This window comes from Thermobia domestica, chromosome 16 (genome assembly GCF_964235325.1).
Source record: "Thermobia domestica chromosome 16, izTheDome1.hap1.1, whole genome shotgun sequence".
Lineage (NCBI taxonomy): Eukaryota > Metazoa > Arthropoda > Insecta > Zygentoma > Lepismatidae > Thermobia > Thermobia domestica.
In genome coordinates this window covers 161,258,749-161,284,407 of record NC_137469.1, presented here as the reverse complement: position 1 = coordinate 161,284,407, position 25,659 = coordinate 161,258,749, and the positions used below count along the sequence as shown (strand labels likewise).

The 25,659-nt window shown below is 38.5% G+C and overlaps 2 protein-coding genes and 1 pseudogene across 3 annotated transcripts in view; 1 reads left to right on the top strand and 2 right to left on the bottom strand.

Moving 5' to 3' along the window:
- Positions 1–2,537: 2,537 nt before the first annotated feature.
- On the bottom strand, positions 2,538–2,966 carry LOC145672684 (protein GVQW3 pseudogene; annotated as a pseudogene).
- A 249-nt stretch (positions 2,967–3,215) lies between these two features.
- LOC145672683 (general transcription factor II-I repeat domain-containing protein 2-like) lies at positions 3,216–18,135 on the top strand. The gene is made up of 3 exons (XM_081741848.1): positions 3,216–3,222; positions 7,916–8,644; positions 18,110–18,135. The coding sequence occupies exons 1-3, from the start codon at positions 3,216–3,218 to the stop codon at positions 18,133–18,135; spliced, it is 762 nt and encodes a 253-aa protein (XP_081597974.1).
- LOC145673493 (uncharacterized) overlaps positions 17,693–25,659 on the bottom strand; it is a 73,999-nt gene continuing 66,032 nt past the window's right edge. For both annotated transcript variants that reach the window (XM_081743247.1, XM_081743249.1), the window contains exons 8-9: positions 24,655–25,204; positions 17,693–19,459 (exon numbers count right to left, since the gene is read on the bottom strand). In XM_081743247.1, the coding sequence (XP_081599373.1) occupies positions 18,660–19,459; positions 24,655–25,204 (1,350 nt within the window). In that variant the 3' untranslated portion in view covers positions 17,693–18,659. The remainder of the gene's footprint in view (positions 19,460–24,654; positions 25,205–25,659) is intronic.

The window sequence follows — 25,659 nt, the reverse complement described above, 5'->3', positions numbered from 1 at the left end:
GTAAGTCGAAATTGGCCAAATGTAAACTGAACAACCTCTGTATTACACGGAAGTGATGGACAACTTTCTAATATATCCAAAAATAAAGTTTACAGGCGTAAAATCTTTTCTCTATATATACCAATGTGATTCCTCCTGAGTGCAAATCACTTCTTCCATCGATCCGTAAGATTTTCGTAAACCTGAAAATAAATCTGGAGTTCTAGGGTCCAGGAGACCACTATCTGCCCTAATACTCCTTCATCAGAATGCAGTTCATATTATTATTATTATTATTATTATTATTATTATTATTATACGCATCTGGTGTGGGAGACCCGGGTTCTATTCCGGCAGGAGCTCGTATGGTTCGGAGCCTACGTTAAACAATAGGTTCACATCGCATATAGCCGCGCTGCTAAAAGGGGCGCTAAACTCAAAATCAAATTTATTATTATTATTAAGCAGGGAACAGAAAAAAGTTTGAGGGTACTAAATTTGGTGAGACAATTTTATTTCCTCCGAGTTTGTTGTTACATCTATGGACTTCATGTTGTCTTGGTGTATCAGAACCATTTTAGATAGGTTTTCACGACGATCTCACATTTTTTCACTTAAACGTCTGAATAGCTCTCAGTAGTATCACCGTTTGCTAGAGTCAATCTCACAAGAATGCCCTCAGTTTCATGAAACATTGGCCATCATCTTACCCCGAACAATCTCTCATGAGTATTTTGCGAGTGGAGACAAGGTGTGTTCTCTACTGCTTTCAAATTGGTTTTGTCTCAGGTTCAAAGTAATAGTGTCAACTGCTCGAGCGGCTCGGCTCACGGCTCAGTCACCACCGAGCCGTACCGACAAGTGAGCCGAGCCAACGCTCACCCAACCGACCCGGCTGAAGCCTTCGGCTCAGTTGGGCCAAAGCGAATCGATAGTTCATTCGAACCGAACCGGCTCGAGCCAATGGCTTACCTGAGCCGAACCGAGCCAGTGGCTCATTCAAATCGAGCCGGCTCGAGCTGAGCCGAGTCGGTTAACACTATTTTTAACTCGATAAAGTTTTTGCTTAGCTATCTTGAAGAATTAATGGGTTAAGCAGTGTTTAGTAGTTTTCATTGGTTCAGGTGAGTAGAGCCATGGTTTTCTTGCCCCTCCTTTGGTTATGACTCGAGTACTCTAAATCATATCTTTGAAAGTTTCCTGAACATACCAAAAATCCAAATGAAATAAGTTGATACATTTTTTTCTACAGCTTGTTGAAATCGTGGCAAGCAAGCTCGCCGAGAATAGACCCGAGACGCACACGTAGAAGGTAAGTATATTGTATATTCGCCATTTGCCAACATTATTTTAGTATGAGCAGTGATCGGAAAACTACTTTTCAAAAGTAGCTGCACTACATCTACAGCCACATGATAAAAATTGTAGCTTGCTACATCTATTAGCTATTTTCCAGAAAAGTAGCGGAGCTACGGCTACTTTTAAATGAACAGCTCTCTCTACAACTATTCGCTACTTAAGCTCGTTGTCACAAATACAGTTTACTTGGCATCATGCTACAGGAGCGTCATTTTAGAATTCTATTGAGGGGGGCAAGAACATTACCAACATAGACTTTCACGTTTTGTGCTAGTATATTAATAGACAACCAATTAAAATAAATGTATTCCTCAAACTCTTGGGGGGACAATTGCCCCCTCCTGCCCCCCAAATGGCGCCCTGATCATGCATCATGGCATCTACATGCATAACTGAACACAGTTGGTTAAAATATTACATAAAGCTTTGTCTGTCTAAAATATTACATAAAGCTTTGTCTGTCAATTTGCATTTCACAGTAAAGTACGCATTTTTGTGCTTTTTAAAGTATATACAGGGTTCATTATGAAAGTAATGAGCATTGCTTTAGAAAAACTATTTTATTGTTCCGATTGTTAAAAATCCTTAACATTCCTCAAAATACGCTCCTTCTGCATTGATACACTTCTGGAGACGTGTTTTCCACGCCTGGAAAGCATCTTTAAAGTCTTCGGCTGGAATGGCTTTTAAAAACCTTGTAACATGGGTTTGAATGTTTTGCATGGAGTCCCAATGTTTTCCTTTGAGGTGTCTCTTCAAACGGGGAAACAAAAAAAGTCACTAGGAGCCAGGTCAGGTCTATAGGGGGGTGGGGGACCACTGGGGCTCTGCTCCGGGTCAGGAAGTCGACGACGGTGAAGGAGATGTGACTTGGTGCATTGTCGTGATGGAGTTTCATTGAGTCTTTGATGTCACTTCGAACGCGGGCGACCCTGCGTTTTAGTCTCTTGAGCACTTCTAGATAAAATCCTGTGTTCACAGGTTGTCCTGGTGGCACAGACTCGAAATGGATGATTCCTCGAACGTCGAAGAAGACAATGAGCATGGTTTCGATTCGGGATTTGCTCATGCGCGCCTTTTTGGGGCGGGGGGAGGATGAGGTGTGCCACTCCGCACTCTGCCTTTTGGATTCTGGATCGTATTCGAACATCCAGGGTTCGTTTCCAGTTACGACCGAATCTAAAAAGTCCGGATCACTTTCACACAATGCCAACAACTCCTTGCAGCGTAAAACTCGAAGTTCTTTTGTTCGTCAATACCTTTGGCACAAGCTTCGCACAGACCTTTCGCATTTGCAGGTCCTCGGTCACTATCCCATGTACCGCAAATATTGACATGTTTAGGGTGTCCGCGATTTGTTGAATGCTCACACGCCGGTCTGAGCGCAACACTTCACGCACACGGTTAACGTTGTCGTCGGTCCTGGCCGTTGTTGGGCGTCCAGAACGGGGCTCATCGGCGACCTCCTCCCGACCCTCCTTGAACGACTTGTGCCATTTTCCGACCTGGGATCTTGACAAACACTCCTGCTTGTAGGCCTCTTCCAGCATCTGGTAAGTTTCCGTAGCATTCTTACCCAACTTGACGCAAAATTTTATGCTGTAGCGTTGTTCGAGCGAACCCTCCATCGCGCCGTGTTACAACTTGTGAAAACGTGCTTCAGCGGATCGACATCCACACGCTGTCACAGCTCGCAGCAGACTGAATCCGAGCGCGTTTGGAAGGACAGACCACCCACTACTTTTTCCGCGCCGGCAGCGCGCGTTGCGGTGGATTGTTGAGTCAGGGTAGCATCATGCTCATTATTTTCATAATGAACCCTGTATGTTATCTACCTCAAAAAAAAAAAAAAAAAAAAGTATGTTTTCGCTGCTAGAATGACATGTAGGTCCATTTTAAGTCATTACTATCCTTTTGACACATCGTCAACACGCAACTTACTTCAGAAAATTTTCTTGTAATATTGTTGCAAAATAATTGTAGACAAAAATATGAAAACAACCATATATTTTCCCTATCATATAAAAATTTACTAAAAATTGTGAGGAAGTTTTGGAGTTACATTTTTTTTGCCTGGAAAAGATTTATTTGTAGCTGTAATGCAAAATTCGCTACAAACTATAAAAAATATGTAGCTCCGCTACAGCTACAAGCTACAGGTATAGCTACTTATAGCGCCGGTACAGCTAGAGCTACAAAATTTGTAGCTAGCTACTGTAGCTTCGCTGCAAATAGCGTGCTACTTCCGAACCGACTATGAGTTATATTAGTAACAACTATCACCTAGTATAATTTGTCATATACTGTATATGGGTTAATGACAAAGTAACGCTTTACATTTTAAAAGTAACAACCAACAGATTGAACTCCAGACAAGATATTTCACGTTTCTGTCAAATTATATTTTTTTATATCAATGAAATAGTTTGTCATTTTGCTTTTAATCTGTCCATATTAGACCTATTCAAAATTACCCTATGTGTATTCAAAAGTTTGGACTACCTTTTAGAAAATTCATTTCCGATTATTCATGAATCTTCACTCTTACGCTGTGAAGCCTGAGAAAACATCAGCGTGTCGTTGTTGCCCAAATTGATACTCATTAAACACTTTACTGATATTTCCAACAGAACAGTAGACTGCATTAACAGTACAGAAAATGTGGGCTAATTGTCACTTGAATATATTTTCTTCAATGAAAATCCTCTGTGATGCTGTATGAGTGCGAAACATGGTGTTGTAAACAAAAACCGTAGTTTTATTTTTTTTAATAAAAAGTGCTTTTTAGTGTTTTTTTTAAATGTCCAATGAAAACCATGGCCCTGCTCACCTGAATCGATGCAAACTAAACACTCTTTAAATCCATTAATTGTTCAACATAACACACGAAATTTATCGAGTTGGAAATTTATACCTGATTTTACAAGAACTTTGTTTAAGCCGAACCAAGGATTTCTTTAAGGAGAAGCCAGACACAAGAATACTCACTAAGCCGGACATACAGTTACTTCCATAAAAGCGACATCCGATCTAACCTCTAACGACCAAACTCGATCTATTTGAATGTGTTGAATGAAACGTGCTGACTCTAATGGTGCAATTGGTTTAAATGGGTCGGCTTACGACTTGTTCACCACAGGGCCGAGCTCAGAAAGACTGCTCATATATCACGTGTATCGAGCCGATGGCGCATCTCAACTGAGCCGACTCGAGAGTGTGGTTCATCTCAGCCGAGTTTAACCAAGTGCATGGCACATCGCAACCAAACAGGCTCGAGCCGGTGGCTCATCCTAACCGAGCCGATAGCTCATCTCAACCAAGCCGATGGCTCATCACAACTGAGCAAACTCGAGAGTGTGATTCATCTGGTCCGAGCCAAACCGAGCCTGTAGCTCATCGCAATCGAGTCAGCTCGAGCCGATGGCTCACCAGAGCCGAGCAAATGGCTCATTCCAATCGAACCGGCTAGAGCTGTTGGCTCAGAGCTCGAGTTGAGCTGAATGACATCACTACAAAGTAGTGGATGTAAGCCATACATTGAATTATGATTTTTTTCTTTCTAAAACTTGGTTATATCCTCTTTAAGATAAATGATGTGCTCAAAAGTGAGCACTCTTTCACGCTTTCTTATAGAAAAGTTTGTCTGAGGGGAAATCGAAACAAAGTTATGGCTATACTGGGACACTATTTGATATATCCCTTTCCGCCCTAACCCGCACAATCGTGCGGGTAGCTTTTCTGTATTACACAAGCGAGAATTTTTCATTTTTCACGCTCACTACGGTTTCAAAACACGCACAATTGTGCGGGTCCACTTTCTCAGAACTTACGATGGATCCACACATTGTTTTAATAAAAATGTTCTATACATGTTTCATGTAGTATGGAAAAACCGGTTTCATGAAAATGATCTAAATTTCTACTCTCGTGCGGAAAGGGATATCTTAGATCCTGCGCAGTGCGATGTTTCAACTTCGAGGGGAAAAATACACCTAGAAAAAACACTGAACTTGCTGCCGACTGTGTTCAACATTCAGATTTGAGAAACTCTCTTGTCAGTATTTTCCTCATGCTCTGCCACATATTTGTATCTTCAAGATTTCATCAGAGGATGTTGTAACTTTTGATACGAATGCCTATAATTCCTATAGTACACCAATGGTTTTGATTCTGCAATACTATGTCATGGATAACATCAATGTTTTCTGGTTCAGTATTATTGAAGGTGCACCGCAGCGAAGTTCATTAACAACGAACGCCTGACCTAAAAGTTGCACGGTTCTTCAACGAATGACTAGGGACACGAGTATTTCGTACTAAGACTTTGAAAATTTCGCATTTCGTTTATCATATTTCGCGTTTTGTCGCATTTTCCAAATAGTTTCGCATTTTGTAGCTCTTGTGAAAAAGATATTCCATGACATTTTTTTTACAATTGTTCCTTTTGTTCATAGATCACTACAGAAATAAACCATTAATTACCTAAAAACAAAATATACTGAATATTTCACTTGGCATTGTAAATTTCACTCATAGAAAATTACATATTTTTTAAAAAAAACAAACTGAAGGAAAATCAGTCAATTTACTATGAGTAGGATAATTTTGCTGTCTTCTGAAAACACATAAGCAAATGTTACATTTAAGCATTAAACATATGCATACTTGGAAGAAAACCCTCTCACAATTGGCATTGTTTATTGGAAACCACATATATTCAGTTCATTTACAACAAACTTCAGCCAGTCATCACTTCGGAACTTTTGTCCATTCAACACATTACACTGCACTTTCCAGACGACTCACTTGTTAAGAGTTCATAGGTCACTTTGTAAAATTCCAAATACGATACTTCATAATCAGATGCTTGCATTTTTTAAATGAAGGTAAAGCTTGAAAAAAACTTTCTTAAATCAACAAAGTCTGGTTCTCTACTGCATGCAATTATAGAAGGATCAAACAGCTTTCCCAAAGCATCATATACTTCTGCAGTTTGTGAGTCTTTTCTTTGGGAAGAAAGCTTCAAGAATGATCTTTTTGCACATTTTTTTAAAGTCGCATTTAACACTAGCTCTCTTTTTGCTTGGTAACAAACGTAAGTTTGCTTTAGTTTTTTCACCAAAGAGACCCTGCAGAAAACCGTCCAATTGAGTACTGAGTCTGTCAAGATAACTACTCAACAGATGTGCTGTAGGAGTTTTGTCCGTCTCGGTGAAAGTTATAAAATCGAGAAGGTTACCACAATTATCACTAACAAAACTTAACTAAGCTTTCAAACTTAGCTTCTCGTCTTTCAGATAACTTTTGAGCGTTTTAGCTTGAGAATTTAGATCGTCGCATTTTGCAAGGAACTGATCTACTGGTTCTGGGTATTTGTCTAAATACGCAACACTATGGAACCAACTACTCCACCTAGTCAGAACAGATTCGGAAAACAACTTGGGTTCAAGATCAGGATACTTCTCTTTAAGAAATCTCTGGTACTTGCTTTTGAGTTTTCTTGCGTTCAAAAATGCATTTTTCACATTGCACACAAAATTATTAAGTTCTTTTAAGTGTTCTGCCAGATATCTCCAATCAAGCTCAGTTTGTGTGATCAACACTGTACTGCACATGAACAATATGCGTTCCATATCACAAACAATGTGTCGAAGCACTTGCATATATAACGTACACTGTCCGAGATAACACTAAGAATATTCTCATATTCAATGCTGTAGTGGTGCAGTGTGTCTTCTATCACTTGAGAACATGTGGTTGCATTAACTGCATCCGGAAAAGTAACACTAAGCAAAAAACACTCTTGCTCCAACAGAGCTCCTACTAATCTGGAGAAATCTATTTCCCTGACCTTTGGCTTTCATGAATGTTGGATGACGTTGACATATAAGTAAGGAATAAATAACGGTGAATATTTATATGAGAACATTTATGCTACGGTACATTCCACTTACCACCCATAAAAATCCGAGCAACGTTTTATACCAGACATGTCAAACATGCGGTCCGGAAGCCCGTATTTTGCGGTCCGCCGGCCTATTTCACTGCTTGAGGTTTTTCGCATATCGAAGTTTCCCAGTAATCCATATTTAGTTTTACTTTCTGGAAGAGAAAGATTGTTGTGCACTTTTCAAGAAGAAATAATGTTTTTTAATAACTTTTTTTTTATCATCAATGAAAACACCAATTGTTGTTGCTGCACATTTGTGATGTATTTCTTCACTCAGTCTTCCCCCTTACAGAAGGAAAATAATTTCAAGGACAAGGAGTGGACTGGTCGTCACAACCTCGTCCAATTTCCACCCTTGCAGTGGGGGTTGTGAAATGTCACATGCGCATCCGAGTTTCTACTTTGTCTCAGCATAGCCGTAGCCGAGCTGTGTCTTTTTACACAGTGCGAAGTGTATATGAATTGTAGCGATCGTGTGCAAGTCTACCTCGCTGAACTAGCTTATCTTGTGCTTTACAGTAAATTTCGTTATCAAAACCTTCAAGCACCAAAAAAGAACAATTGAATGTGAGCGCCGTGTTTTCCAAGAAAAGTGGGAAATCACCTATTTCTGTTGCGAAATTAAAGGTAAAATTACTTGTTTGATTTGTGGACAAACTATATGCGTGCCAAAAGAATACAATATAAGGCGTCATTACGAAACACACTGTGCAAAATATGACCAATATAAAGAGAAGTCAAGGGAAGATAAATCGCGCGATTCTAAGGCTGCTCTCGGTAAGCAACAATCTGTGTTTACGAATGTGAAACGGGACAATGAAGCCGTTGTCAAAGCAAGCTACGTCATTGCAGAACTTATAGCAAAGAATTCTAAGTGTTTTAGTGAAAGTGAATTTGTAAAGGAGTGTCTTGTAAAAACCGCTGAAATTGTATGTCCTGATAAAGTTCAAACTTGCAAAAACATTTCCTTCTCGCGAAATACTGTTGCAGAGAGGGTTGATGATATTGCTACTAATTTAAGTAAGCAGTTGTTGGCAAAAGTTGAAAGTTTCACGTCACATTCCCTTGCAGTCGATGAAAGTACAGATGTTTGTGGTGTGGCACTATTAGCTGTGTTCATTCGGGCATGTGATAATGAGTTAAATGTAACTGAGGAGTTACTGGACATAGTTTCTCTTAAAAATACAACAACCGGCGAGAACATCTTCCATGAAGTAATTAGTCTCTTGGAAAAATACAATCTTCCGTTATCAAAACTTGTGTGTGTAGCAACAGACGGGGTTCCTTACATGACAGGAAAACAGAACGGATTCGTTGCTATGTTACTGGCCAAACAGAAAGAAGAATCTCCAAGTAGTAAGTTTCATCATGTCCACTGCATTATTCAACAAGAAGTTTTGTGTTCAAAAGTTATAAAAATGGATCACGTTTTGAAATTTATGAAAAAAAGTTGTAAACTTTATTTGTTCTCGGGGGTTGAATCAACGTCAGTTTTCATCTTTACTTCGTGACATCGGAAGTGAATTTAAGAGTCTACCATACTATGCAGAGATTCGTTGGCTTTCATGTTACAGTGTTTTAAAGCGGTTTTGGCTTCTTTGGGAAGAAATTAAAATGTTCTTGGAAATGAAAGGCGAATACCCTGACAAACTGTGATGCTACTTGGGTACAGGATTTAGCCTTTATGGTGGACATAACAGGGCATTTAAATGATTTAAATTAAAAGTTACAAGGGAAAATCAGGTTGTAGTTTCCTTGTATGACAATATTAAGGCCTTTAAATTAAAACTCAGGCTTTGGGAAGGACAGATGAACAATGGCAACTTAATTCATTTTCCTATCTGCCAGGATTTCAAGAAGTCTCACAGTGATTATGATTTCACCCGTTATGGTTCCCACATAAAGGCATTAATCAAAGACTTTGAGAATAGGTTTGAAGATTTTGAATCGTGTGAAAGTGATTCCTCTTTGTTTAGTGCTCCATTCTCCTTCGACGTTCAGAAGGCAGATAGTAGCATCCAAATGGAACTGATTGAAATTCAGTGCAATTCTGTGTTGAAAGACAAATATAATGAAATAGGAATCACTAAGTTCTTTTCTTACTTGCCAAATCTATAACCTGCAATGCGTTAGTTTGTTGCGAGAATACTAGCCATGTTTGGTTCCACCTATCTCTGTGAACAATTACTTTCCCTTATGAACACAAGCAAAACTCCTCACAGATCAAGAATTACAGCAGAGCATTTGTCTTCCATCCTAAAAATAGCATCTTCACAGAATCATGTAGCTGACATTGAAACTTGTTTCCCGGAAAATATGCCAATTCTCAAGGAAAAATCAGTAATGTAAGTATAATTCTGTAATTGTTCATTTGGCTATTTAGCAATATGTTCTTGTTTCATGAGTGTGTGTAATTTTTTCATCTCTATTCGAATATTTTTTTTAAATGATCTGATTAATAAAAAATTACATGACACGTACGATTTAACACTTGGCAGACAGCATAATTACTACATTTGCCAAAATGTATATCAGTTCGACAAAAAAATACCGGTAAGATGTTTTACTACTTACTTTTTTTTTAATCGATATGAAATTTTGTAACATCGAAATATAATGTATCACTTTTCTCTGAAGTGCGGCCCGTCGTTGATTTGGCTCGGGCTGAATTGGCCCCATGCATAACTTGAGTTTGACATACCTGTTCTATACTGTGATCATTAATGGCTAAGCTGAAATTGGTGTACAATTGCTGTTACAAAAAAAAAAAAAAAAAAAAAAAAAAAAAAAAAAAAAAAAAAAAAAAATATATATATATATATATATATATATATATATATATATATATATATATATATATATATTTTATAAAATTTCCCTGATTTCTAGTCTTTTTTCCTGAGTTTCCCTGACTTGCATCATTTACCTGACTTCCCTGACCAATAGGAACCTTGTCCAATATTCCCTCTAATGTACAGGCCAAAACTACAAAGACAGCGTTCAGTGGTTTCATCGCACATTACTGCCACTTCTTTCCCCACGAACGGCTCTCTGGATAGCTAATTAAAACGGCTCCTCCCCATCCAGCTGCGATGGTGAAAGCTAATGCGCAACATGTTCTCTACAGACGTGTCCAAATCACCCAAAATGCACCGTTCATGCCACGTTCTACCGTTCTGTCAGCGTAAAACTGGCGTTTTTAAAGTAATGCAAACGTATTTTTAAAATTTTACGTTATATCGCGTATTATTAGAAATTTCGCGTTTTGTCGCACAACGGAAACCAATGAAAATGCACATAAAATATCATTAAACGTCAAGAAACTGAAAACTACTTAATTCTGACGTATTTCGCTTTATCGCGCATTGCGAAAAACTCGTGCCTCTACGAATGACACATATCAAGATGGGTTTTTGAGATGAGTACCCAATAACAGCTCGGTTACCAGGCCAAGGAAGTTGGGTAACATGATGTAAGAACAGCATATAGTCTTTTATAACTGGCACGATGACAGGGGGCAGAATTGTCTTGAAAATAAAGAAATCACTGTTTAATAAATCTCTACCCGCAGGATCGTTGTCGTTTCAAAAATATGTTTGTAAGTTTGTGCATTAACCATCACAAATGTGAATTTTAACAATTCCACTAAAAAAAACATCTCCAAATCATTACACTGGTAGAGTACCTGGAAATTTTTACAGTACACGCAGAACTAAGTGCTTTACCTGTCATGTGATAAACACTAGCGCGTGAATTATTTCAATAAATGGTTATTTAGTGGTTTCATCACTAAACAGAACTTTGCGCACTGGTCACTTGTCCAATCCTTGTGAGTTTTGGCTCACTCTACGCGCTTTTTAGATTGTTCCGGTGTAAGATATGGCTTCCTGACAGCTCTATCGAACGTAAACCCATTGATGTTAAATTGTTTCTCATTGTTCGCGGACAAGTCGACACCAGATGTTTTCCTCCAACTTCAAGCAAGATTTGCTGATGACTCAAAAGCTGTCTGCACACAACTTAAGACCTGAAGTAAATTTTGATCTAAGTGCCATTTTCTGAAGTTCCGAATTATAACCGGAATGATGATCTATGAGCCAAGCGAGTTTAAGTATATTCGGATCTAAGCGCCAAACCTGTGCGTAGTAGTCCAGATCATTGCCAATAGAATGCGTGAGGTGTATGTGCACGGCACAAACTCTCGAGGAAAAACATGATTATCTCAAAACTGTTCGAATGACACTTAGATCTTAATTTACTTCAGGTCTTCAATTGTCGCAGTGCACTGTTCTGTCTAGGCGAAGATTTCATTTTCCGACCATATTTGCCAATTCTTCCACTTTTTATGCACCCTGCTTCCCGAATCTTGGCCAGCTGTCTACCCACTCTACTTTTATGCAGTTGCATAATCCGGACTATTTCAGCATTAGTTTTGCCACGCACACTTAATGTTTTAATTTTAGTGGCTTTCTGTGGTGTAATGTCACAAGTTTTACCCATGTCGGTGTCCGATATCAATAATTTATAAACGACAAATCAATATTTACGGATAAAACTATCACTTTCAAATTTGACAGTAAAAGTAACACTACTAGAACAACAGAATTACGTAGCCCAGGGCACCTATACAACAAGTAAGGAAGCAGAAACCATTCTGCACGCTTGGAACATAGATTACCTTATTGAGCGCGGACCTTACTGAAAGCAACATCGAGTCATCCATTAAATGAACATTTAGCATGACGGATTTGTGTTTCCTCTTCTACATATTTTGTTGAATATCATCAATTGTTGTAAAGATACGTAACGTTTGTAGGTAGATGTGACCGTCTGCCCGGCCACAAAACGATGTTTTTGGACGACCAGTGTATTTCTTTTTGACTTTTATTCATGCAACGAAATTGACTCATAGAAACGAACAGCTATTTTTCCTTTTGGTGAGAACTTCAATTCTTTCTGTGTATGCAGGTGTTCTTCAGTCGTTCTTATCGTTTCTCACGGTGGAACAAAGAACTTGTTGTTTTTCAATGCAACGCTTATCGTCTAGCCAGAGTGCTTCGTCGCAGCAAACTTATTTTTTCTTTCCTTAAAATAGTTTCCAACTTATAGTCTTCGTCACCATGACTGTTCCGCATATACTTTTTTCTTAACAACATTTATTAAGATTGGGAATATTTTTGGATACGAAGTTGATATTGTGTTTGTCGTGTTCTCACGCACTCTTATTACGTCATCCTTCCTGCCGTGAGAACAAGTGTTCATGTCCTGCAGGAGTCGTAGGTGGAATGACTCATACACACAATTACCATCGTTCGCTCCTTTTCACTGAACTGTTTCACGTATAACAGTAGTGCATAAAAATCCTATAACCATGGAAAGAATTTATCAGTTTAGACTGCTACACTTTTTTTAACTATTATTTCCAAGCTTCTTTCTCACGGGACCAAATCAAATGTTGCCTGTGTTCTCTATTATAACATCGACCCATTGGTACTGTCTATGAATGCAGAAAACATTAACATTTTCTTTATTATTTGATAGAGTGCATTGTCAACCCTAAGCGTCGAAAACGGGTTGTTCCCAAGAGTGAGTAGAAGCGGAGAGTTAGCAAAAAGAGTTCGCAGTAAGAGGAGTTAGCAAAAGTTCGTCGTAAAGAGAGCCAGTGCAAGACATCGTAGGAAGTGATAGTGTGAAGAACGTTGTGTTGACACATTAATATATAGGATGTGAAGCAAAAGGACAAACAAATACCCTCTGGATATGTAGCGTCCTTTAGGAGTCAAGATACTTCATTGATCAGTATTTCCCCTTTCCCCTTGTCATTATTACATAGTGAAAGTCTCGACTCAGTGTGAAGAGTCAATTTATAGTGCAAGTGATATTTAAGCAAGGGCTATGTTTCTAGTGTTCGTATATAGTGTGCGCATATCTACATTTACCATGCAATGTTAAGAATTTATTCTTCATTTCGTTTATTCGATTGCCTCAGTGCAATTTCTTCCGTTTGAGCACTTAGCTCTGTAAAGTGAGAATTTTGTGTGTTGTTAATATATATATATATTTATTCCGTTCCGTACCCATATATATCCATACTCAATAAATAGGAATTTACCTAAGTAAATATCATCGTCTTCATTCCTGTGTGTGTGAATTCCTGCGAGCAGACGGCTTGCCAGTTGCGTATACGTATGCGTGTGCATACGCAAAAGTAAGTATAATACAACCTGAGTCTCAAAAGCACCAACGTGGCTCATGTCAAATCACTTGTTACATTTCAATATTACCAATCTGCGCCGAAACAGAGTATGAGCCTGCTGTATGAGAATTGTTATCAGCTGTTTTCTTAGGGAGTTCTTCGGGAGCCAGCACCCAAGGGAAGCGGTAGGAAGCATAGATTTGGATTCTACATTCAATTTTCTTTAATTTGATGTATGTATCATTGTATGTTTGTGCATACTTAGGTAGAAACTCCTTTGAAATCCTTATAAATGTGTAAAATTCCATGGAGTTGCTATTAATTTTTCATATTATATATATATATATATATATATGGAATGTTCATTGTGGTGGTGTCCGTTGAAATTGTCCCGAACGATGGGATCTTGAACGATATCTTTGCCTTCATGAAATATTTTAACCCATCGCGCCATCGTATGATACGGCAACGATGCATCACAAAGTTCCTGAAAACATTGTTATGCAGTGCGCTCACGTGCCACTTCAATCAATCAACGTATGAACGCACGTTGTTCGTCTCTCCGAAACATATTATGGCACTTCCTGTTTATTCTACTCTATGGTACTGCTGCTTTTGACTGTGTAACACACACCCATTACTACTTGCCATAATTCTTCGTCTCACCACTCTCAGGTCAAAACTTATTATCCTATGAATGTAAACGATCAAAGAATACAGATGATAGTAAGAGAATGATACAAAACTAACAAGGAACCCTAGGTATCTATCAGAGCCCGATTTTCATGAAACTTTGTATATACAGAGAGTACCTCGGGAAACTCGCACAGCCAAAATTGTAGCTGCAGAGTCCAAGACGTTGGGGCACTAGGGCCCGAGAAAGATCAAAAGTGGAACCTCAGTACATTAAGGACATGGTGAGAAAATGCACGTTTTTCTTTAAAACTAATCATTGTAACGACACGAAATGAGCATACATGGATACAAGATGGTCGATATGATCTGTTAAAAGTTATAAAAAGAATATCCGCCATCTTGAAAGAGGCTATGTTGAAACTGGTGCGATTGGTGCAAATGAGAAGAGGGCCACCCGATGCATTAATTTGAACGTAAACAGCCACAAATACCTGTTGGTGAAATCTGTTGTGAGATTACATTATTCCTGTGCTTCTGGTAGAGTGGTTTAGATACAAGATGAGCAAAGTGTATCTTATTACACTCGAGAAGATGCAGATTATGGAGCGCTGTGAGTGGGATCAGTGGAACTAGAAAACCGAGCGAAATATAATTTTAGCACTACATCATTTGTGTCAGAGTCAACATGTAATTGGTCGGATGTGCTGATATGACGGGTTAAATCTTCATAATAATATCATGGTTGACATTAACTTGTAACTTTTTATTAGACTTAAATTAATTCGAACAGAAATCAGAACGTCATATCAGTCCACCTATAGCGCTCCATACCCTCCATCTGCTCGAGTGTCATAGGATACACTTTGGTTATCTTGTACCTAAACCACTCTACCAGAAGCACAGGAATAATATAATCCCACAACAGACTTCACCAACAGTTTTTTTTTCTTTTTTTGATATTTACGTTCAAATTAATGCATCGGGTGACTCTCTTCTCATTTGCACCAATCGCACCAGTTTCAACATGGCCTCTTTCAAGATGGCGGATATTCTTTTTATAACTTTCAACAGATCATATCGACCATCTCATATACATGTATGCTCATTTCGTGTCGTTACAATGATTAGTTTTAAAGAAAAACGTGCATTTTCTCACCATGTCCTTAATGTACTGAGGTTCCACTTTTGATCTTTCTCGGGCCCTAGTGCCCCAACGTCTTGGACTCTGCAGCTACAAATTTGGCTGTGCGAGTTTCCCAAGGTACTCTCTGTATATACAAAGTTTCATGAAAATCGGGCTCTGATAGATACCTAGGGTTCCTTGTAAGAACAAGAAAAGAAGACAATGATAATATTAAGTGTAAATATGACAGCAATGCTTCGAAGTATGAAGCGAGATTACATTTAAAAAAATGCAGGATAAATTGAGATAAAAGGCAATACGAGAGTAAACAAAGCACTAAACCAATACCAGAGAATAGTGTTGCAATGTAGAAGAAAAGTTGGTGAAAATAAAAGAACTGCTTAAGAACAAGGAAAGGACTGAGTCTGGTTCTATCAAAATTTACACAGAATAAGTGTGAAACAAGAGAAGAAGAAGAGAACTTGATGTATTGCGCATACGTATACAATTGTCTAGGACTGAAAACGGACGAAGAAACAACTCGACCAGGTTTGTTAAAAGAACCAAGTATAAGGAGAAAAAGAATAGGATTTCACAGTGAAGTGGAAGAGAATTCAACTTTTTGGACTACCATTGACAAGGGAGGTTCAAACTTAAAAGCTTGCCTTACTAAAATAATACAAAATTATTATGTCATTCTACAACAGACAATATAAACCTGAAGAATTTTCAGTGTTGTCAGAATAACATTTCCCCAAAAATTTAAGGCAGTGACTAAAGGAACGAACTGAACTGCATTTGATTACTATCATGTTGTTTTGGTATCCTGTGAACTAATTTTTAAATAACATTGGGCGGTATTCAGAGACAATTCGTTAATCGAGGTTTAGTCTCAGACTAGTTAGTAAGATTACTAACTCTTTACTAAGGAAGGTGCACGTTATGGTATTCAGAGTCTACTTTGAGTACAACTAAAATGATTATTTGGGTATGATTAACTTATATAACCCCAATGCATCGGTGAGTAAAATAAACGTGGCAACCACGGAAAAGTAGATGTGCGCATGCGTAGTCTGTAAAAATGAAAATATATGAAATACGAAATGTTATGTCGCACGCTAAACCGTGGGTAAAAGATTAGCCTCTGCAATAGATTAATTAGACACATGTGATTAACTTCGTCAAATGTTACGTCCTAATCAGAAACTCTGAATACTATTTTGGATAACCATCCGTTAGTCAACTCCGTAATATGGCGTAAATCAGACGGCAAAACGACTTTGCATAAGACCCATTATTATTTAATTTTAATAACTATGTAAAAACTATTTTGTTTATTACAAACTAAATACAACTATTATTTAAAAAGTATTTCACAGGACACCAAAACAACATGATACGTAATCAAATGCAGTTCAATTCGCTCCTCTAGTCGCTGCCTTAACTTAGATATTGGGGGAAATGTTATTCTGGCAACACTAATTTCTATAGATAGCAACACTGAAAGTTCTTCAGGTTTATATTTTCTGTTGTAGAATAACATTATCTATGATTGTGGTAAGTTGCATTTCATTATCTCCTTTCACTTATGAATAAACAAGCAAAAGAAAAATGGTAAATTTTGTATTATTTTTAGTAAGGTAGGCTCTTTTAAGTCGTACCGGACTGCTAGACAGTAAGGAAGATGAAGGAATTAAAAGTAACTTTATATGAAACATGAAGAGATGATATAGCTAATATGATAAGACAGCAAAAAGAGAAATGGGAAGAACAATTCTTTATCTTGCTAGCTGAAAACGGATACAATAAGAAAAATGTGAGGGAAGAAGAAAAAAATAATATGGGATAAAAATCAATGGGATAACACGTAAATAGTTGAACAGTTAATACGAAGGTGCAGAAAAGGGATAACAGACTATTAGACATAGTAAAAGGGAAGAAGGAAAAAATAGAGAGAATGAGATACGACAAGTACAGGAAGGAGTAGCGAATACAATAGATTATACGGGGTGAGATATGAAGTAAAAGGGAATAAATTAAACAATATAACGATAATGTGAGATTCAAAAGAACAAGCATGTAAAAGGGTCATTAAATAAGCTGGAAACGTACTGAAAAAACGTTTTTATACAAGGCAGATTCAATGGACCAATAAAAACTTGAGCCATTATTTTATACTGAACTTTTCGGTTTAAAGTTCAACGTCTCTTTCAGCACCGAGGCCATAGAGACGTGAAACTACAGCTTAACCTTGAATCCGAAACATACAAGGTCTCACCGGAGTCTCTAACCATATAGCTAAGAGGGAGCTCACATCGAATGGATCACGTGCGAAATTCGATAATATGTAACTGACATACATAAACAGCTTTTATACAGGAACGGATAGCGAATAATATTAGTATGATCTGTATTAGCAAAAGAACAAAAGAAAAACAAAAGTTCATTTCCAAACGTTTTTATTAGAGGTAAATTTAGATCTTCATAAACTACTTTAACTTTAACTTAAGTAACTGTCATGGTGAACTGCAAAACTCTCGACATACAATATACATTCTTTAAACAATAGGTTTATATATGGAAACGGTAGCAAAAATAGTAACACTATTTGTATCAACAAAAAACACTTTTCGAAATGCGGAAGGAAATTTATTTTCAAGTATGTTTATTCGAGACCAAGTTTCATGGATCACGTTCAAAACTCTCGATAATACGTAACAAAAACTTAGCTACATAATCTTGAAAATTTGTAGACAAAGAATTTTTATACAGAAATTGATAGTAAACAATAGTAAAATGATATCTCCTAACAAAAGTAAGCTTAAGGAGTGTGGAAATATTATATTCTAAAACATTTTTATTTCAGGCTCAATTTCACGTAGCACCTCATGATAATGCTTAACAAAAACTCTTGATATAACAGATAACCTTGATAAATTACATATGACAGTCAACAATATTTTTTCAAGTATGAAAACAGTCGTAAAAACTACTACGACTATCAACAAAAGACACCTTGTGAAATGTGGAAGCATCTTTCTTATTCGCAGCAGATTTTCTTGGACCACGTCCAAAACTCTCAATAATATATAACAAAAACTCATGACGACTATCAAGGATGTATAACCTTAAAAAAATGTCTATAAATTTTTAAATATGTATTTTTACATAGAAACAGAAAGTAAATAACAAGGTTATCTCTGTTACCAAAGCAACCTTCATGAATGCAGAACCAGTTTATTTTCAGATATTTATATTTGACGGAGATTTTCAAGAATAAACTGTAGAACTCTGAACTGCGGATAATATGAATCAGTTTCACTTGGTACTTATCACAGAGGTTATTATAAATAGCTTTAACAATCTTAATATGAATCTATACAGAAAAATATATACTTACGTATATAAACGTTAACTTATTGAGAATTCGATTTATCTTTAACTGCTTTCTCATTAGAGGAATCACTTACAGTGAATTCTGTACTACTTGAATCATCTTGGAATGTAGCATAAACGTCTCTTTCAACATCAGGAAGGGGAGACAAGTTGAGATCTACTGGTTCACTGTTCAAATTATCACTATCACAATATATTTCCTCTAGTATATCACCAGCCACATTATCAACTTTGTTGTCGTTATTGATTTTGGATTCCACTTCAGGGCCCATTTTCATATTCTGTTCAGCAGTCGAACTATCACACGCGGAGCCAAGGCAATCATCATCACCATCACCATCAGTTGAATCATTATCATCATCGGATGAGCTAGTCATTACTTCGTCCGAGGAAGGAATGTATCTGCCCCAGCCTTCATCTTCGGTCGCATACAAGGAGTCAATACTATCCGGTCCATCAGTCTCACCGCTAAACGAATCCCATGAATGCGAGTCCGATTCATCTGAATCAGCTTCGCAGCCTTGAACACAATCAACACTTTCGAACTGATTCAATAGCGCTGCCACCTGATACTTCGCAGCTTCAATAAAAAAATACCCTTCTATGGTTGGCGGAAGTCCCAAAAGCGTCACCACCTTCCTTATGAGTGCAGGTGTCCAGTAGTATACGATGTTCCTGTGCATATACATATACTCTTTCTTTCTATCCTTCGATTCGACGTTGTGTAGGAAGTTATGTAATGCAACTGCAACCTCTGGTCTATTACCGTCGGCATCATCTATCCTCAGATCCTCGCTCGTCAGGAACTCCCTCAGTTGCTCTGAAAATAAACATTTCTTGTTTAAGTTTCTTTGTTTACTCCGAAACAGGTGTTCAAGTAGAACTTAATACTACTTAATTTGAGGAACGCAGTTGCTATTAAGTAAGTGAAGAATGCAAAAAGACAAATAATGGTACGCCATCTTAGCTGCGGGTGGCCCCAGATTTGATTACCGACAGGGAGGTCTCTGCTAACCTACTAGACAGAAGAACTAAAATAAATAGGCAAGAAGCATAAGAAACATGAGAGAAATAAAGATTTATCAAAATTCCAAAAACGTACGCCATGTACGGATATTTTGCGCTTTAATACTGTATCTCGAGTCATTAAAATAAAAATGCACATCTACCAGTCAAAACATTATAATCACCCACTACTATTTGAACGGAGTCGTTGGGCTGATGCAAGAGAATCAGGACATAGCAGAATCGCTCGCAGACAGTGACAGGCATCTCACTCGATCAGTCAGTGTGATACTTGTGCGTAGAATGGGAAAGACTGCGATAATCAAAGTTTGATACGAGCCAGATTGTGACAGCCGAACAGCTGCGAGAGAACATTTTGGAAAGAGCTCGACTTAGGTGTTCGCGAGCTGTCATGGTTAATGTCTTCCAAAGGAGGAAAAGGACGGTAAAACAGCATCAGACCACCAGTCGTGGGGCAGCCACACCTCATTAAAGATGCCGGATGTTATAGACTGTCGAGTTTAGTACAACAGGATAGGGCGCAAACAACGGCACAAATAACAACAGACTAACAGTAAACAAAGCATGAATGTGTCTGCGTATACAGTTCACCGTACACTATTAGATATGGGCCTCCGCAGCCGACGTCCCACACGTGTACCAATGTTAACAGCATGGCATCACCGATACGATTGAAATGGGAACATGCTCACTGTTTCATTGGACCGCCGAGTAATGCCACAACATTGCATAGTCTGATGAATCACAATATTGCCTTCATCACATCGATGACGGGACAGAATCTGTCTTCAAGGAAAACAGCTGCTTGAGCTGCACGACAGGCCAGTGGTGGCTCCATTATGATTTGGGGAATCTTTACACTGCTATCCGTGGATCAAGTAGTGCGTGTGGAGAGCATCACGAAGGCTCCTACTTTAGGCAGGTCATTGCTGACTACGTACACGGTCATATGTCGGCCATATTTCCATCTGGGAATAGCATCTTTCAGCAGGACAATGCCCCGTATCACAAGGCAATGTTATGCTGCAGTAATTCGAGGAGAACCGTAGTGAATTTCAATTGCTGCAATGGCCCCCAAACTCACCATCGAGATGTCATTGAACGTTAGACCCGAGCTCATTGACATCCTCCGCGGAATTTACAGGAAATAAGTGACTGGTATGTGCACAAAGCAGATGTAGTACTCCATGCCTTTAGCCACCTACCAAACCTCGTTGCTTTCATGCCAAACCGCATTCCTACTGTCCTGCAAGCCAAAGGTGGACATACCAGATATTAGGTAGGTGGTCATAAGGTTCTCGGTGGTCAATGTAACTATCCCTTACTTCCAAGTAACACAACATAATCCCTTTGAAACCAAGTTTATGCCAGTTGTCGAAATAGTGCTACTTATAGGTACGAATAAAGAGCGCTTATAGGCATAAGGGGTGTTAACATAACTGCACATATACAGACGGTTTTCAAAATAATAGGAACATTTGGAGTTGGAAGCAGTCATATGTCTGGATTGACAACGGTCACACAAAAACGGCAGCGCCGGCATGTTGGTAGTGGTGTGTTAGAGCAAACTACGTGCTAGTAAAGTGGCAGTGTGCAATGAACTGAGCAGTGACACGTGTCCCGGGAGACCTTCCTGACTTCCAAACAAGAGAAACTGCTGGTGCTCGATTATGTAATGCGAGCGTGACGGAAATGGCAAAAGTGGTAGATGTGTCACGAGGACACTGTTCAAGATACTGACGGCCCACAAAACTGACAAAACCACATCGGCAAGGAGAAACAGACGCCGGAAGAAGACTCCTCACTGACAGGTTTCGCCAAACACTGAAGTGGATTATGAGTCAGAACCGTCGCGCAACTGTGGTGCAAGTCTCAGATAAAATCAAGAGACCTCTCAGAATCTGTGTCAATAATCACAGCAATCACAGACAGGCATGAATTACATGATGTGGACATACGTGCTTAGTTGCGAAACCACTGGTAAGGGACCATAACGCTTCATCACGACGCCACAATATGAACCGCTGATGATTGGAAAGGCGTGATATGGTCGGATGAGACACCTTATTTAAACCACGGGCCATGTTTATGTGTAGCGGACGCACAAAGAAGTATATATTCTGCAGTATCTCCTCCTAACTGTGAAATATACGCAACTCTGTGATGCTGTGGGCCACAGTGTCTTGGTTTTCAGTAGGCAAACTTAGTGGTCGAGTAACTGCCAGTGTTAATACGATATGTTATTACGAGATGGACTAAAGTGAGAAAAAAATACTGAATGCTACATATTTACCACATTTACTGGGTACTAACTCCAGATCAATATGCATCTTAAGGTCCTTATATATGCTCTATTTTTCCTTTTGTTTTAAACCTGAAAGCCCACACATTTTTTAAAAAGAATTTTCACATACTTATTGTCTACATTATAAATATTTCTACGACAACTACGTTGAATGTGATTGATTTATATTAAGTTCTGAAAACAATAACAGCAATAAAAATGAACTGGGGTAATGAGCAATAAAAACCGCGAAGGGAGGGAAACTGAATCTGGAGGAAGAAAAGGAAGTCCGAATTTTAGATAAGCATTGGTAGACATTTTGACATTCGCAACCCGGCGTAAGAGTATCATAAGGTCAAAATATGAATTTATACAGGGGTAGGCATCTAAATGTACTACCTGAAATACTTAAGAAACGATAAATGCTAGCGATATATGGTTTGGGGTAAAGATCAATATTAAATGAAAGAATCAAGAATGAAGGAACTTCTTGCAATGGAACGACATACAAAAACATGGTATAACATGAAATGACACACGTGGAGAAATACAATGCTGTTTGTCTCATGCTTCTAACGGAGATATGACCATCGGGATGATTGTAAATAAAAAGACAAGTGAACCAATTGACAGCCATACTTTGGTATGTAACCCGTAAAGCAGTTCATGACGCGGAGCAAGTTGCCATTTCCGAGCCACGAGATTGTACTAGTTCATAGCAGGAAGAAGTAGTGGTAAGAGTTAAGATGGTGTTTACAAACGCAGAAAAAGTTGATATGTTCCTGATCTATGGAGAATGCATGAATGCCTCAGAAGCCTGTCGTATATATACACACACAGAGATATTCAGCAGATGGCAGCCATCACGAAGTCTTTTTGGTAAGCTTTTTCTGAAATTAAGAAACATAGGAAGTGTAACAGCGCAATGTATGCAGAACAAGCCAATTACAGATGAGGTGGGTGCAACAGATGTTCCAGCTGCTCTTGCTATGAATCCGCACATTAACTCCTGTGACATTGCCAGAAAAGGTGGTATGAGTCAGCGAAGTGTATTACCCGTTCTGAATATATGTACGTTTCACTCATATCTATCTCCACCTATCAGGAGCTACATGGGAATGATTTTGTGAACCGGGTTGGGTTTTGCACATATATGTGACGACACGAGACTCTAGATTGGTCGCGTAACCTACTCACCGAGGAGGCAACCTTTACCAATCAGAAATGTTACACTTAAGGAACATGCACTATTGGTCTGTAACAAATCCACATTGACTTCGTCAAGTAGAACACGAGCGCCCATGGAGTGTTAACGTCTAGCGTGGAATAGTGGGTGAACATCTTCTTGCGCCTTTCTTCATATATGGGACACTGAACGCCGACCTATGCATACACTCCCTAGAATATGAACTGCCAACACTATTAGAGAACATATCACTTCAAAGGAGGGAAATGTGGTATCAACATGACAGGTGCCTAGCTCACAGTGCATGATGCAGTACAGTATGTTTGTATATTTTCCGACCAGTGGGTAGGGTGGGGAGGACCTGTTACAGGGTCGGCTTCTTTTACCGATTTGAAGCTGTAAGGTTTTCTTCTCTAGGGGAAACTAAGGACACTGTCTACCTGGATGTGTCAGCACCAGACGATATACAACGCATTACTGCAGCCTGTAGGGCCAATCCACATGCGATGCTACATTCTGTGGAACGCTCTTTGCGTGTGCACTTCGATTCCTATATAGCTGCGGACAACCACCATTTTGAACATACACTTTGACAGACTAGGTTTACGGTCATTGCACATGTCAAGTCTCTATGGTTCTTTGACTACTGTCATGCTCATTGTCATTACGTTCTGTACACTGAAATAAATGTTGCTGACTAATGTCTCATGCTTTCTTCTTTTCTCTCGAACGCTATACGTTCGTGTTTCTTCATCTCTTCACGTGACTTCTTGACTTCTAACAGCTCATACGTACTGCGGTATTGGTGGTCAAATCAATCACTTGTTTTTGTTTACAACCATTCCCATTATCATATCTCCGTTACTATGTGCAGTAGAAGCACGAGACAAACGGCATTGTATTTCTCTGCGTGAGCCCTTTCATGTTATTCATATTTTTCTCTATCGTTTCATTACAAAAAATTCACTTCGTTCTTGATGCCTCATTTGCTAATATTTTTCCTACCACACCATACCTCTGTTTGACGAGCCCCATTTGATATTGCTGTTTACCGCAAACCATGTATGACTAGCGATTTCTTTCTTTCTTTTGTTCTAAATCTGAAGGTCCACACAAATATTTTTCGGAAGTTTCATACACTTGCTCTTCATATTAAAAATATTTCTGCGACAACTACAACGAAAATGATTGATTTATCGTTGTAATTTCTGAAAATAATAATAGTAATAAATATGAACTAGGTATGACTGCAATAAAAATCTCAAAAGGGAAACAATCTGGTGGAAGAGGAAGTTTGAATTTTAGATAAGAATTGGTAGACATCTTGATATTCACATACCCGTGGAAGAGTTCGGCAACTCTTGCAGATAACGAATCAAAGAAAGAGTAAAGAAATCACGCTTCTTTTGAGTGACAACTTTTCCGTTTAATATACATTCTTTGTTATAATTAATAAGCAGACCGGCGATTGTAATACACTACATTAGAATACCGAGATTGGGCATGATAGAAAACTTACCTGGACTTCTGCTGAAGAACACTTTCTCCATGATCACTCGTACACACATTTGCTGAAGTCCTGCACTAAGCTTCCCAAACATCAGTTCTGGAATTTTTATCCTGCGAGGAATATTAACGCTGAATATTGGAAACCTCGTTTCATTCACAACCAAGTACTCTAATTCATTTAGAATACTCTCCGTATTGAAGAAGCCTCTATCTACAACAGGAGACATTGCAGCACTTATGATTTTGTCCACTAAGAATTTATCATAATACTTAGGAGGATCATATCCTTCGTATCCATTCTTTACACGCACTGCTGAATGGCGAACACACGTGACAGAATCACGCAGCAGAGGAGCAAACAGACCTGAAAGACTTGTTATTGTGTCGGGGTCAAGTCGACAGAAGAATGACGTTACATGTCTGCTCTTTGTCACGATTGCTTTGGGGTCTGGATCGGCGCCTCGTCGTAGAAGTTCGATTGACAATGAACTAAGACCACTAAACATTGTCCGCCACAGTGCTGTCTCATTGGAGCAGTTCTGAGCTTGCAAGTTTAACTTCTGGAAAATCAAGGAAATGAGACTACATTTTAAAAAACGTACACGACAAGAAACGAACAACTTTCTAATTACAACACTTGTATATAACATGAGACATGCAGGAATCAATGAAGTTTTCTTCACACCAAACCATTTATAACTGCGAATTCAATAAGAAGGTAACAAAGAGCTCCATTCCCGGCTCAGTAGCACTAAATTAACCCTAGTTTACGTGCGATTTAGCGCTTCCCTTCATTCCAATACTATTAATCCAGTTTAGTGTTATACTCCATTCTGGTGGTGTGTAAGTTGAGTGAGCAATATGTTTATAATGGTTTCCAGTTTTATACCTTTTGTTAGTAAATGAACCAACTTACTTTGAAATCCGATACAACAAAGTGACTTCAATACTTCTAGTATCATCTCAACTAACTAGCTGACCCAGACAAAACTTGAATTTAAGTACTGAGGTGAAA